Consider the following 16471-nt stretch of genomic DNA (forward strand, 5'->3'; position numbering starts at 1 on the left):
TTGAAGCGTTTGGATTATAAAATACCATCAAGTCTATACTCCTCTTTATAATCGTTTAAGAATGAAAAACACTAGTGCTGTTTTCTCCAGGTCTGTTGTTTAGTGGAGTTTGATCTAGAAGTTCCTGCCTACAAAACTTATAAGGAAGCTTGGTCTTGTGCTTATGCTGTCTGTCCAAGGCACTCTAGATAGGAGAGTTTTCTGCAGCTTTACACTGGAGATTTATCTCATGTTAATGTTCTCATCATAGACCTGGAACAAGACTGAATTATAGACTTCTGTACTCCGTTAATGGCCAAATATGGCATCCCCGACTTCCGGTGTGTTATTTCATACTTTCCATTCTGTCCCAGGTTCTCTGTTGTATGAATGGGTAAATCAAAGCACAAATTAAACTCTGGCCTACACAGGCCATTTAGAAACCAGTAAGGGCTTTTATCTCTTCTTTATATAACTGCCCATTTTCTTTATTAAGGAATCATTATGTCTTTCCTGGAGAATTGTTTTACAAATTATACCTTTATGGACCACATATTATTCGGCAACCTCTAGATGCTGGCACCTCCATGAAGAGTTTCCACTCCTGTTCTTTCCAGCACACCTCGTTCTACTAGCTCTTCCCTTCCTTGTTAGACCTTGCCTCCCAGACAGCACATGGTCGGTCTGTTGTGAGACGTATTATTAGCTTACAGTGCAATAAGAGTCCATCTATTACCTACTATTGCGTGGGTCAATGTCAACTTATGCATTCGTGGGTCCCAGAGCAAGACATAACTTGAAGTCACGTTTTGTGCATTTTCTGCTAATTTAAGCCTGCATAATGCCAGATAATAAAGTATACATTAACATCTCAGAACCTGTCACACAAAACTATGTAGTATGCCTTGCCCAGGGCTCCACGAGATATATAAAATGACAGTGGATAGAGAGACAGAGTGAGAAAGCTAGGGGTAGAGAGAGAGGTGGAGCACGAGTAATTGATAAGAGATGAGATCAGGAGGAAAAAACACTTTCCCAGGGGTTCCCTTGTTAGGAGGTCCTTGGGCAATTATGCACTTTACCCATGCTTAAAAAAGTTTCTGGGTTGGCTTTGTTGTTGCTCGCATTTGCTTGTTTGCTTATTCATTGGCTTGTGTGAGCTTTCATTGTTCTCCTTGTGTCTGTCCCTTCTCTGGAAGGTGAACACATTATTTGAGTCCTTCCAAGCTAATTTTTAGCTTGCAGCCTACCAGACTGCAGGGCTGTCTGGTTTGCTAAAGACATCTTGGGGGCATTCAGAAAGTTGACCTAGGAATTAATTTTGCCTATTGCTTGCCATTGGCTTTGTGGTTTGTAACTCACATTTCTTGCTTTACATTTGCTGGTTTTATTTGTTTTAGGCTGTCCAACATGAGCTCATTCCTCCTCTGGCCAAAACCTTATCTACAGAATCCTTCTGAGTGGTTTATTTCTGTAAATAGGCCTGTAAATCTTGTTATTATTTTGTCACTTCTGCTGTGCATCCAGAGATCAAGGTCTATGGCTGTGGAATTTAACGAAATATCTACTTGTCCATGGGACTGGCTGCTTCACAAGTCTACTTGTCCTGTAAAAAAAATATCCACTTGTCCTTTTGGTGCCAATTAGTGCTGCAACAATTTATGGCAGCAATTTCATTATATAAGAGCTCTGACAATAGCCTCTCTAATTATTGCAGGGCTCACACAATAGTACAGTTTGAAATCTAGCAGTTTCCATTTGCCACCTTTCCACAGATAACATACTGGGGCTGGAAGTAGCGGTGAGCAATAATTCCAGGGCTGGAATGCCCATTTGAATCTGTGTAAACCTACTAACTAGCACTGGTTAGGGATTTTCACCAGCTATTCTCTGATCTTTTCCCATACTGAGAAAGGTTGGAAATTTACTCCTGACAAGGGCAGAAGTAAAACTTCTCCTAGAGTTGGGAAAAAAGTGGTTGGAGGAGAGTGAACTTGTAAACACTCACAGATATTCGCATGAGCAAATCAACGCATGCATATTTGCTTGTGCTTAAATGCAATTCACAAATATTTTGTAGGAGTATGATTTCCTGGCTTACATCTGTAAATTCTTATGAATTCAAGAAAGCCATAAATCTACACTAATGCCAGGTCACATACCATGGATGCACGTTTGTGACTTTCTTTAAGAATTGGGGTCCTACTTAGGTCTGACGTTAAGTAGGACCTTTTGTTTTTATTAAAATTCTATCTCTCGATCGCTGGTGTCTTTCACAAGGAGCATATCTGCACACAAAGTAGTTTTCCTAAGTGCCAGGGACTACTGAGCGACGTGGTATTTTTGAAATCAGCAATAATATTTGTTTATGCCAATGTTTGTTGTAATGGTGCAGACCCTGCAGCTTCCACAACAATAAAGTTTTACAAAAACCTTGTCAAATACAACATGTATTGACAAAACCAAAAGGCTGATCACCAGTGTCGGACCTATCGGCTTTGCCAATGCTTGTTTATTTTCATGTTCCCCATAATCTTGTTAAAAATGATGACACTGATTTTGTATTATAATTTTTTTAGCATGACTCAACACATTTTACTAAACGATGCTTCAAAGAAATGGTACCTGAAATTGCACAGTAGATTAGCAAAACTTTATTTTTCTAGTTGCATTTTTTGGTGAACATTTTATTTGAAAGCAAAGAATCAAACTTGCTTTCAAACTTCTTCAGATTTTTGCATCTGATTTGAAAGCATTCTTGGAGCATTATACGTAGCTTCATATTGTTGATCTTTGCAAACGTCTGTACACACCTTTATAATGCAACCGGTCTCAGTAGTGCAGTCCGAGCTTACATTTCCTTAGAGGGCTCAACCTTTTAATAAAGGCTTTGCATTAATGAACCATAAATACAAGCTTGAACAGCATTAACATATGGACATAAACATTACCTTAACTGCAGACAATGGCCGTCCCTGATTCTTAATGTGGTGCTGTAAGCTGCCAGCCAAAGTCTTTGTGCTGCAGGGGGTTGGGCCTACTTGCTGTAAGGACAAAATACACATGAAAACTTGTTGTCCTTGACCCCAAACAATATGTCCTGGGCGTCGGGCTATAGGAATTCTGCACCCCTGAGGTCAAATGCCAGGCTCTGTCTTCTGAGGGCGCTTGTTTACTTTTCCTTCTCTGACTTCAAAGTGAGAGGATTTATGTCACAATCTTGCTGGGTACTGGGGGTAGAAAATATATTTTTTCCAGCACACAACATTTAAATGAATTGTGTAAGTATTTCAGAAGATATCAGTATTACAAACGCACAAATGAAGCATATTTTTGGTTGTTTCAGAAGTGTACTGGAACCAAATACTTTAATGGGATCAAAATGAATCATCTGGGCTGTGAGTCTAGCTGGCCTGTGTTGAAGGTCGGGTGCGGGCTGCAGCACCAAGATGGTGGCCATGGGCAGCGCTGGTCCCAGCATCCAGGACAGTGGACCCACCTCTGAGACAGTGAAGGGCTCTCATCTCCAGGAGCTCGACTGGACCCTGAGCCAGGGAGAGGTCACTCACTGAGTCTGGCCACAGCCGGCAGCTGACTTCAGCATCCATGACGGTGGTGGGTAGAGCCTGGACGATCCCTAGGCGGTGACGACTGCAAGAGATTCCTGATGGAGCACTGTGCATAGCTGCTGGCAGAAAGAGAGGTGATGCCAGATGAGGGAGGAGGGGTGCTACTTGAGAGGGAGAGAGACTTGAGACAGTAGCTGTTCTGGGATGGGTGAGGGGCAACCCCTCCGACCCCCACTCCCCCTTCCCCTTATCCCCTTGCCGGTAAGGGATCAGGGCTCGGGAATGCCGTGCTGCCTGTACTGTTGCTTGGGTCTGCCATGATCAATGCGGGTGGAGTTGGCCCCTGGGGCTAATTGCTTGGCCCGCTGCTTGGAGAATGTGCCTGCTGGGCAGTGGGTGAAATAACACATCGGTCTCTCCCTCCTCCCCCCAGTTGCTACAGTGAATTACTTTTGGTTGGTGTCAGAATTGTTGCTCAACCGGGCTGGCACAACGTTCATTGGTGACATAGATCGGTGGACCCCTCTGTGATTGTGCCTGTGATAGATTCTGTAAGCATTGGGTGGCCTCCGTCTGCCCGTCCTCTGGAAAATCAATAGGCGCCCCCTCTCAGGTGCAGGCTAACAGTGCATTGGGGGGCTGTGGAGTGACCCTCACACACATGGCAAAGGACAAGGACCCGAAGCTGCCTCAACAGGGCAAGATAGATTGCTACACTAAAATGATGGGTTGCCTCCGCCCCTCCAGTGGCAGGCCCCTACCTGGTGCACCCTTGCGCACCGTCATTGCACGCTTTTTTTTATCTTTAAGGACTGGGATATGACACTTGAGGAAGCTAGACAGAAAGGGGTCATCAAATATGCCGCCTCCACGATCATGATATTCCTGGACTATTCTAGGCTAGTTCAGGAACTCGGGAAAAAGCTCAGGGGGGACTGGCAGTTCAATATGTATGTCAGCTAATCTTGATATAGTCTTTCTGCAGTAAACCCACCTGTTAGAGAACACAATATCACTTCTTGGGTAGGGTAGCATACACATCTGTGGCACACACGGGATTTACCTCAGGTTCTGAGAGAGTAGTAATACTGATAAAAGTTCCTGTTACCTGAAAGTTTATTTTATTTTATCAACCTGCATGGGAGTTATGTAGGGGTTCAGGGTTTATGGGGGAGGACAGATTTTACCTCGCACTCGACCACCCACATCCCCCAATTACAAGCACCCACATATGAGAAAGTGACAGCCATACTCCAGATCACTGACTTTTCCATGCACTTTACTGAAAACAAGGGGTCGGTGGACTCTCCAATAGTTCTCTGGGGGCCGTACAGAGCGGTCCATAGTGATAGAGCTCAAAACATAATTACACAAAAGAACAGGCACGAAGTTGCGGAGATATAGAGCCAGATGCAGCACTTGGAAGAACTCTCTGGGGCTTTGGTGGACCCACATGTCCTTAAAAGGAGTACTGCAATCTGTCACACAGAGAGAGGCAAAGAAAAAAAGTTAGCCACTGACCAAATCTGGGGCAACTCACACAAGAGATAGGCATATAGCAGAGGAGTTTGACTGGTACTGTGGGTCATTCTACAGAGCGCGCACACTGCCAGATGCCAAACGCATCATGGACTACCTCAACACAGTGAATACCTGAGTGGTCTCTGCTGATAGGCGAACGGAGCTGAAGGAAGACATTGCACTCCCTGAGGTTCAGGCGGCCATTGCAAAATTAAAACCAGGGAAGATCATGAGACCTAACAGTATCCCGGGTGAGTTCTTCAAGTGGTATGCCTGACTATTGGGTCTGCATCTATTGAATTTATTCCACAAGGCTAGGGATATGGGGGCATTATCGCCTGATGGTCAGTGTGCTACTATTACTATGATACATAAGGAGGGTAAGCACAAAACCAGTTGTGAGTCGTATTGCCGACTTCATTGTTTTACATCGAAGCCAAGATACTGGCCACCAGGCTCCTTAAGAGTGTTGTCACATTGCTAGACAAAAACTAGTCTGGCTCAATTTAAGGTTACACAACTTGATGGTGGAGGTTTGGGATAGAAAGGAGAGCCCCCTCTGTTCCTTTTGTTTGATGCTGAAAAGGCATTTGATGCTATACACTGGGTCTTCTTTCAACAAACACTGAGGAACTTCGGTTTTGAACTACAGAAAGTGGATAGCGTTGTTATACCAGGTGTTAAGGGTTAATGGTATCCTTTTTAGCATTAATCGAATTGAAAGGGGAACTCGACAGGGATGCCCTCTGTCCCTCCGATTATTCACTATCACCATAGAGCCCCTGGCCAGCCGTGTCTGTGCCCACCCAGACATTCAAGGATTCAAGATAGCGAGCGCTGCAGAGGAAAAGGTTTTGCCATATGTGGATGATATTCTCATTTATATCACTGAGCCCACAATAACTATCCTGGCCGTCTTCGAGACCTTTGAGATGTATGGCAGTTACTTGAGGTATAAAATAAATTCCGGAAAGTCAGTGCTGTGCCAGCCCTATTGCTCACTTGACCTGACTGCCCTCCCTCCCTCGGAGACTACGTGTGGAGACGGAGAGTTGTAAATACGTTGGAAATTACATGACACCACATAGGGAGCTGTGCTTGACCAGAAACCTGGGGTGGGTAATTCAGAATTTTCAGAAATATGGAGAGCGCTGGCGTGGGCTACTCCTGACACCTTTGGGGGGGTCGGCCATCTTCAAAATGATCATGCTTCCCAAACTACTCTACGCTCTCCAGAACACGTATTATAAAATCCCAGCGGAGATGTTCACCAAAATAGCTGGGCAGTTGAGAACCCTATTATGGAATAAAGGGCACTTCAGAATAGCACTAAAGATGCTGCAGCGTAATCCCTACAATGAGGGGATTTCCCTCCGGGATGATATACCCTGCTATTGGGCTGCGCATTTGATAATGATAAACAACTGGATATTTTCACCCCAGGATCTCCAAACATATAAGTTGGAACGGGCTCAGTTACTGACGCTATCGCACCTGCACTACAGGTACAGAGGAAAGGGAATCTGACAGGTGCTGCTGGTTACACAGGTGGCGCTGAAGGCACTGACGAAAGCCACCAGATGTATAGGATACAAAGTGACCAGAGAAATGCCTTTGTGGGAATGAGTGATAATATAGAAATTAGGGAAGTTGGGTGGATTTCAGGCCTGGGGCACAATAGAGATTTCAAAGATCGGTGATCTCTTGGAAGATGAAGACTTTATGCCCTTCCCCTCTAAACATATTGGGAATCAACATTTCACTTGAGCCAAAGTACATTCTCCTTGGTATGTCATTTGATGTGAATGTCCCACGGGCCAAACTCTTCTTCAGTAACCTGGGTTTGGTTGTGGCAAACAGAGATGTAGCCAAACACTGGGGGGTGCCAGAGGTCTCAATACTACAGGAGTCTATGGCAGTCGAGGACACCTGTAAAAGTAGGAGATGTCTCTGCAAATTTTTCAAAGTCTGAGGTTACTGGATAAAATATTATGATTTGGACCCCACTGATGGCGAGGCCAGGCCAACACTGTGACAAACTCAATGTTCATACCTGTAAGGAAACACACTTTTTGCAGATTCCTAACACCCCACTTCCCCCCCCCACACACACACATACACCCTTTTTTCCCCCATTTGGACTATAAGCTGCTGGGTTTTTTCGACTTAGAGGGTGCACTGAGGCCTGCTTTCCAGACCTCAGTGACAGTGTTCAGTCCCTTTTACAAAAGGTATGTTGAATTAGCTGTCCCCAGTTGGCAAGTACTGACTTACTTATAAGATCCTAGTATATGGTATACCCAGGGTAAGGCAGAGCATCCACACAAGGCTGCAGCAGTGGTTGTGCCACCAAGTGTGTGACAAAGTGAAAACATGGCTCACAGCTTGCTACTGCTGACTGGAAAGGCAGTGTCACACTGCAAGTCCCCTCTAAGGCTGGCCTCTAGAGCTCTATGGCAAGGAGCTGGGTATTATTAAGCAGGACATATGGATTCATAAATGTCTTCACAGCAAAACCCTAAAAGTTGTTGTTTTGCTGAGGATTGTTAGTAGCCACATTGGCTGATGCAGAGTTATCTGCTGGCATTCCAATCTGGCTAACTTCTCAATTGAACTGCATAACTGGGTATTGTAAACTATAAAAGTAATCATGGCATTAAATGTGACTTGATGGTCAAGTCAACACTTATGTCACTTTTAAAGTTAAGCAACTTCTAGAAAGTTGCCACTCTGTGCTCCAGCTAGTCCTGTAGCCTCACAAAGGCCCTGGCACACGGACAGCTTTCTGACCGCCTGGGGAGATGTGTGAATGACTCCCTGGCTCAAAAAACAAGGTAGCTGCTGCCGAGTGACATGTGACCTCCTCCCTCAGGATGGACACTCGGGGTATTACTTCAAAAGGCGGGGATGCCGCTTTTTGAAGGGCAAATGGTGATAACACTCCTGAGCAGGCTGTCTTTTGTTACTGTAGACAGATTGGAGACAGGGACAGAGAGGGAAAACCAGTGCCAGTACTGGTTTTCCTGTGGATTTGTAGCCCTTGGGAAGCCACACGTCTGTGGTGGGCTATCAAGCTCCCTACAACTGAGGAAGGGTGGTGCCATCTTGGAAGGGGCAAGAATGTTGCACTCTGGGATAGCCAGATGCCACACCAGACAGGAACTTCGTCACTCAAGAGGAGGGGACCTGCTAGTCCATTGGCTACTGACTGCTTTGTCCCTTTGGGACACTTTCCTGGGATAAATATGGTACCCTTGGCACCCTAAACTTCAGTATACTGTGGATCTGAAGAGAGGACGAAAGGAAGACCATCTTACAGTTGTTGGAAGTGCGCAAAGAGAGGCATGACTGCACCTGCTACACTTTGGGTTAGAAGAGTTTGGACCCTTTCAAGACTTTCTGACACAGGGAAAAGTTGATTCCCGGCCCCAGATCGAAGCAGTGACTCCAAAGTTCAGTTGGTTGGCCCCATGAAAAAGCTCCAGGGACATTAGAGCTGGAAGAGCCCAAATTGCAAAGTTGGTAGCCACTGCAGAGGTTTTGCCACTACCTGCCCCGGGCAGCTCAAGAGACTTATTCTTGATAGCCAAAAGTTGCACCCCTGTCTGCTGGACCCGTGGGCGTTGTTTGTTCTCTGATTCATCGCTCAAGAAGGACACTAGCCCCCACCAAAGCATTACAGCCTGACTGCTGTGGTGTGAGAACCGAAGGTCTGCCACAGCTGCCCTTCTACGATCGCAAAGAAGACTACGTGGGACCCCAAGTTCCATTGCCAAAGTCGCCCCACCTCATCCGTGGACCAAAGGATCAACCAGAACTTACCCCTGTCAACCACACAGCATCAAGAGCATCTTTTCCTCCTGCATCCACAGCATCAGGACCACTCCATTGTCATCTATGGTGGCCATCTCCTAAAGGCTGGAACTGGACTGGAAAAGACTCTGGTGGGCAGGTAACTATCCAGAGTATTCTTACAGGCCTCTTAGACTTCTGTCCTGTCAGAATTAGTCTGCCAGCTCGGGTCGGAGTTGCCCCAAAAAAAAAAACTCTCAACTTTTCAGAAGTCCAACAACTTTTTGTTGAACAATGCTTGTTTGCAGTTGATATAAAAGTTTTTTAATGCTTTAAAAATTCTAATCTCTGTTTGGATTTTTATGTTTAAGGACAATAAAAATTCATAAAAATATGATGTATTTTTATAAATTGGTGTTGTGTTTTTCTCGTTGTGTGACTTTCTTATTCTGTTTGCTGCTGTTGAATGCTTTACGCATAGTTCCTTTGCTAAGCCTTACTGCTCGCAGCCGCAGCTACCCACGGTTAAGCTTGAGGTTAAGTAAATGAGCCTGACTTGACCAAAGACGGTATTTGTGAGTGTACTACACGATAGGGCCCCACAGCCATATCATACAGTACAACCAAATCCTCACTATACCATAATGTTGCAATTTGTTGCAGTCTTATTTTGTACTTAGTGTGTTGCCGGAAGTCCTACGATTTGTGTGCATTAGGTCATGCTGTATTGTTTAACCTCCCTCTGCTGATTATTCCTGTCATGGATGTGGGATCACACCCCACTTTGTGGTTCGTATTTGTAAGCAAAATAAATGTAATTTTAAATAACAGTTACTAAAAATGCTGCGACACGTATTGCAGAGAAGGCCCTTTGAAAAGGTTAACTGGTCTCCTTTCTGTTGCTTATTGCTATATTGGGGGTGCTTAACTGGTAAAGAGGTGCAACCAATACCCAAACAATGTAAAAGGGACAAAATGATGAAGTAATATCATAGCAACATGTGTCTTGTTATGCCACATAATTTGCCTTTTTGTGGTGCATAATTTAATCAACCCTGCTCCATAATTTGGCCCTCCTCTCCCACATAATTCCAGTGGCCTTCGATATTTGTATAAGCTCCGCCATAGAGCGAATGATCTGCATGACATTTGAATCCCCTTCACTGGGTAACAAATACTACTGATCCACTTCTAGAGGTACAGTGGCACTAAGAGCATTGGGACCTAGTCATTGCCTGGGTGTCAAAGTGGAGGAGGTCGGGCCCCTCTGGTATCTTTCACTGGGGTGCAGGTTCTCCCTCCTTTGATAGACAACACCAGCTATGTTCCTGTTTTTCTAGAGACTCTGTAGATGAAGTCAAGTGCTGTAGAGTAGCAATGTGGTTGCTCCTTTCTGCTCTACAAGTTTTAGATTTGACTCCAAGGACTTCACAGTTTTACATCATAATTTTAAGGTCTCGCTGTCTCTAGGCAAAAGCCTATTGGAGACCACAGTGCTTTTCGTGAAATGAAAAAGGGGGAGGGCTATTTAATTGAGACGTGACTTAATGTGCTTAAAGATGTGGCTTAAACATGTGAACTACAATCCCATGCTTTACACTGCATGCTGCCTGACCATCATTTTAGGTTTCTAATTGAGTGTTTTGCTGTTAAATCCAGATACACAGCAAACATGCAAAACAAGCCAGACCTATTAGCTTTGTGAGTTCTTGTTAGCAGTTTGATATGAATTAGTAACAACAATGATTTTGTTGTAAATTATTAGAATTGGTACTTACGAATGGTACATGGGTGACCATCACTATGTGTGCGCACTAGAGAGAGTCCAAGAAATGGATGAGCATGCAATCTGATTACTGTTGTAGCCCACTGACCCACACTGTCTTCAGTCTCTGCTCCAGAGCTCTCAATTATGCCCCATAATGAACATTCTTCTACAACCACAACTCACCCGAACACATAAATGCGACTTATACCGTACAAGCTTTAGAAAACCCAATAGATCAGTGTTTTTTAGAGCCAAGATCTCTTAGCTTTGCCAGTACTTAGTGAAGAAAATTGCAATGCAAAATTGCACTAAAGCAGAGTCTACAAATGTTAACATATTTAGGGGGTTATTACAACTTTGGAGGAGGTGTTAATCCGTCCCAAAAGTGACGGATATACCACCAGCTGTATTACGAGTTCCATAAGATATAATGGACTCGTAATACGGCTGGTGGTATATCCGTCACTTTACCGTCACTTTTGGGACGGATTAACACCTCCTCCAAAGTTGTAATAACCCCCTTAGTCTTTACTTGCATATAATATGCTCCGTATATACAGTAACCTGTTGCTAAAACTGTTGGCAGAACCAGTAGGTCCCAAAGGCAAGATCTATTGGGTTTGGCAATGCTTGTGTCCACTGCCCACCCTGTAAGGCCCAACCCAGCATCTTTCCTCTCTCCCTTACAAACCGTCGCCCATGATGCTGGCTGCTTGCACTGGGATTTTTTAGGACTCTCACTTTCATTCTTGAATGAGGCGCCTGCTGGTTTTCTTGCACTTTCTTCTATCTCGTCAATGACCGGCTGAACACACTGAACCTATTTTGTGTTAATTTGACCTGGTAATGGCGCAATCTAAAACTAACCACACAGTTATGTAATAGGTTGCTTTCAGTGGTCATGAACTGGTGCACTAATTCCTTCACCTCCTTCATCTGGATGTGTGCGATACTCAAAATGATTCCTTTGGGCGAAAATGAAAGTCCTTTCAGGAGACTGCAGAGGGACTTGTGTGTCAAGAGGAAGGCCTGACTGCCGCCACATGGCAAGTCACGTGGTGAATGCACCTGTTCCAAGAGGCGTGACTCGTCTGCTCAGATGGTAAGGCGCTTCCCTGCCCAGGGCTATTGTGTCCTCGCATGCTGCTTAGAAATATCTTTCATTTCCTTGCATGGATGTTCTCTGTTTCTCACATCCTCTTTCTGTGGGTTAAGCGCCTGCCTGCATCTACTGCGCTCGCTCTAGGGGCTCTCTGGTGTATTGTTTGTCACAGAATGTAAGCCTGTCGGTATTTCCTGTTTGTAACGAACTCTTTTGCTCCATGCAAGTACTTTAAGTTCAAAGTTCCTTAGCATTGCCACGTACCAGCCCGGATTCTGGGAGATGATCAAGTTCGCCTGGATCCAGTACGTCAGCGTCCTTCTGATCTTCCTCTGGGTTTTTGAACGAGTCAAAAACTTTGTTTTCCAAAATCAGGTGCTGCCAACAGTGCCAGTTCCGCCAGGCCCGCCTGCATCTTCGTACAAACTGCACCAGAGCTGAGAGGCCGTCTGCAGCATGCCCGAATTACCGAGGGCAGGCTCATTGCCTTGAAGGCGGCCTTGCCTCCGGTGTTCATGGGACACTTGCACTCTCTCGACAGCCCGTGCGTGCCTCCAAAGAGGGTTTTAATAATTCTTCATTCTGAAATTGCAGGGGCCACTCAGCCAAATGGTCGAGTGAATGGAACACACTTCACTGCACGCATCGACTATTCCCACAGACAGGAAAATAACGTGCACGAGGACAGCAGACGGAAAGAAACAAATTAAGAGAAAATGCAGCTGAAGTGTTATTTCTGAAGTCCGTACGTTCTCCTCGTGAAAATACAGTTCTGAAGTACCCTCGTAATGCATCGCATATGCAAAACAAGTCAAAGTATGTTCTGAGCAAGACCATTTCTGAGGAGGCCATTGCTGTCAGTTGGCTTCAAGCCGTGAGGATGACCAGAAGCCAGTGTTTGATTTTCAGCCAGCAGCCCTCAGCAAGCTGGGACTTTGAGTTTATCTTTTCCCATTGAATGCGTGGGCCTACAAATCCTACCGTGCTTAGTGTTGTTGGCTGTAAAACCAGCCCAAGCATAAGATCACCATCAATTGACAGCCAAGGGAGATTGTTTTTGTTCTATAATGCTACATGTATACATATCACTCAAATTATTTATTTGCAGGCATCTTCAAGAGTGCTTGAACAATTAAGCAATTATATATTCCATTAGGACTATTGTACCCACATTTCTCTGTTCTTTACTGAATATTCAAAATTCAAAATAAGGAAAAATAAAACTGTTCCAGTAATATTGAACTATGTGTTTATAATTTGGTGGTGTATAACGCAAAATCAGCAGAAAACAAAATATCAGAACTGCCTGGAAAAAAGTGGCAGATGTGCGAGGAAGTTTTCCACACACGAAAATCACCGTGCACCGTGGGGGCGTTAATATCAGCGCCACAGTGCTAAGCAGAAGAGGTGGTAGAGTGGAGGCCTCGAACCACCCACTTTTAAATAAGAAAATGAAAAGAAATGAAAAATACAAAAATAAAGGAAATATTGATGTTTCAGGAAGTCAATGTTATCGTGTGAAGGGGGAAATCAAAAAAACAATTAATTTCACAGCAATAAGACCTCGATGTTTCAGAAAGTCGATTTATTTCTGAATATTTTACATACAGCTGCTATTACTATTCATGCCCATCTAATACCAATGAGTAAGCATATCTGTCCATCTGTACAAGTCATTGTGCATTCATAAAATGTGGCTCCCTTTAGTTCTTGTATTCAGCCCAGAGAAGGCATTAGAGTCCCATCTCCAAAGTCAGTGCAGTCGATTGGACATTTTGGATGTAAAAGATGTATTTCCGTGTGTTACCTCTTAACTTTACCATTACATCTGTAATACTGTTACCAGCTAGTTTGCAGAACAGTGCGCAGTCCAGTTGCTTGAATCAAGATGTTTAATAGAAAAATATCTCTTTGAACTACTGTTGAAAACAAGAATGTATTTATTTTCAGTGAAAGCATTCTGCGTTTAATCCAGTGTGCAAACTAGATTCATTTAGCTACACCGCCAGTTCTTAGAGGACGTTTTTCACCTAATTAATTGTCTAATAATATATTTGTTATCTTGATAAGGGTGAAGACACAAGTCTGGGAAGGGGGGCGATGTACTGAGAGACGAGTCACAAAATGCAGTTGCAGAATCAGCAATAACTTTTTGCAAATTCTGCAGTTGTAGGAGTTCACAGAATGATCTGCCCAATTAATATTAATTAGGCAGATACTGTTAGCAACCTACTTACTACAGGTGGGGACAAACACAGGGAAAGTGGCCTGTAAGTAACAGCACAACCATCATCCTTGTCTTTGCATTCCCAAAGGGGAAACCTTTTTTCTTTAAAACAGCCTTTGTTTCTCAAAGGGGACCGGTGCTGCATTCCTGTTCGGTAATACGTCAGGAGGAGCGGGCAGTGGTCATCTAGTCACTGCCTCCTCTCTCCAGTGCTGCCTGACACGACTCCTTTCAATTTGAGAATCAACTACAAACTCTTCTGAAGTGTTGGTAACTAGTCAATGGCGGTCGTAAACCAGAGATAAATACCATTGTGAGACTCAATTTCGAGGGGACATCCTCTTTGTGTCCCCTCTAACTTTCGATTCAGAGTTTTGGAAGTCAGAAAGGCTTTTCTTGCTTACAAAATGAGTTGGGTACATAGAAAAAACTCCGGTTTTGCGAATCACAGACCTTGCAGTTGGAAAATGGCTTATACATCAAGTACCATTTGCGTTTTTTGTCCTAGTCCATCGGGTATTAATGATTACTACTGTAAAGCCTTCTACTTTATTTTTGGCACTATCTAGTGTGGAGTCTCATCTCTGACTTGCAGAGCAACACAGCACCTCAGTTATTGTAAAGCTGCAACACGGCTAAGAATTCTTAATGTATAAAATTGTAGGAACCGTGGTCATATATTGTGCACCTTTGGCTTAGAACAACCTGCATGGAGGGCCCACTAGTTTTATAAATCATTAAATTAATGCAGTTGGCTTCCCAAGACCTGGTTGAGTGAACGTTCTACTCTTCTCAGAAAATACCGAGGAGATCTTAATTGGTGATTGACAACTTCATCAGTGGTTTCACTTGCATGATTATTTATGAATCTTCATACATTTTGGATTAGGCTGCAAGTAACAGAGAAACATACATTAGACCGTATGCAAATAGTTTCTAGTTTTGCTCTAGATGTACTTTTGTTTGCAAAAAGACAATATTTTACAAAATGCCTCTGTTGTAAAATCACTGTATTTTCTTATTGCGTTCAGATTTTTACACACAAAAATGATTGTTCTAGATAAAATTTAACATTTTGATGTTGACGCTGATCCTGACAAAGTATTTTGTAATGAGCTATTTTCATATTTTTGTATCTTTTTTAAAAATAAAAAAGTTTACATCCCTTTCGAGGTGTTTATTTTGTAACTGAAAATGCTTACTATAAAATCTTGAATTACAATTTATTCCCTGTTCATCCTTTCTCCTCCCATCACATAGGGATGTCACTTCAGCGTCCAGCTCCTTCTCAACCTTGAGCCTGCAAAGTTAGCTTCTATCAGTGTTCAGATTTTCCACCCATCAGTGGGTAGCGCTTGTGTGCCCTAAAGACGATAATTGTTACAAGATATATAACTCTTCTCGGGGACCCTTATAGCTATCGAACTCCACCAGATCCAGATAAAAAAAAGCTCACTGGGTCCATAATAACAAACTCAATCGTTTGGGATCCCATTTTATTTTCACACACCAATGCTTTCCATTTCATATGGTTTGATCCTGCATAGCCAAATCCAAGGCCTTGTCGGCCTCATATTAGACAAATACTAGAGGGGTTGCGCAGTGGATTTAAGCCTTAAAATTAAGTGCTAAATGTTGCAGTTACTTTATGTGAAAAGGCTTGTCCTGCAGTGCGAGTTAATTATGTTTTTCCAGTTTTGTTGCTCTTTAATGTTTATTACTTATGCAGTCTCCCTGCTGCAATGTTTTAAGAAAACGCATCAATTGTACTTGCCCCTTCCCTCTAAAATTAATTTATGTAACCATATAACTATTTGCTGGCTGGCTGTTGGTGGTTTTTCGCTGTTTTGCAATTTTCTTTTGTTTAATAATTGATGGTTTTTAATCAGTGGCCACGAAAAAGAGAGCTAATGGCTTGATGTACTAGTCCCATACACAAACCAGGGATGTACAATTTGCACACTGATTGGTTTGCAAATGGAAATGTTTTTGCAGGCAGGTCGCTCCCCGCTCCGCCTTCCGTACCACCTCCATCCCGTTCCATTGCATGATCCACTTTTCCCGCTGCTGCGCCCCCTGCGGCCCCTCCCGCCTCCCCTCTCCTTCTCACCATTTCCATTGCCTGATCCACTTTTCCCGCCGCTGCGCCCCCTGCGGCCCCTCCTGCCTCCCCCCTCCTTCTCACTGTTTCCATTGCCTGATCCACTTTTCCTGCTGCTTTGCCCCCTGCGGCCCCTCCTTCCTCTCCCCTCCTTCTCACCGTTTCCATTGCCTGATCCGCTTTTCCTGCTGCTGCGCCCCCTGCGGCCCCTCCCCCCTCCTTCTCACCGTTTCCATTGCCTGATCCACTTTTCCCGCCGCTGCGCCCCCTGCGGCCCCACCCCCCAGCCCTCTCATTCGCCAGGCCCTCCCGCCTCCCAGCTGCCACTCCCACCCTCCCCTCCTCTTACGGCAGCCGCGGCGCGGTAGCAGGGAGCAACCTTTGACCCTGCTTCTGCAGGCAGGTCGCTCCA

At 44.2% G+C, this 16471-nt stretch overlaps 1 protein-coding gene across 1 annotated transcript in view; it reads left to right on the forward strand.

Annotated features, from left to right (window-relative positions):
* TMEM231 (transmembrane protein 231) overlaps nucleotides 1-12290 on the forward strand; it is a 356655-nt gene extending 344365 nt beyond the window's left edge. Inside the window, exon 7 of the mRNA XM_069217561.1 lies at nucleotides 11991-12290. Within this exon, the coding sequence (XP_069073662.1) occupies nucleotides 11991-12172 (182 nt within the window). The 3' untranslated portion in view covers nucleotides 12173-12290. The remainder of the gene's footprint in view (nucleotides 1-11990) is intronic.
* The last annotated feature ends 4181 nt before the right edge of the window (nucleotides 12291-16471 follow it).

This window comes from Pleurodeles waltl, chromosome 12, assembly GCF_031143425.1.
Source record: "Pleurodeles waltl isolate 20211129_DDA chromosome 12, aPleWal1.hap1.20221129, whole genome shotgun sequence".
Lineage (NCBI taxonomy): Eukaryota > Metazoa > Chordata > Amphibia > Caudata > Salamandridae > Pleurodeles > Pleurodeles waltl.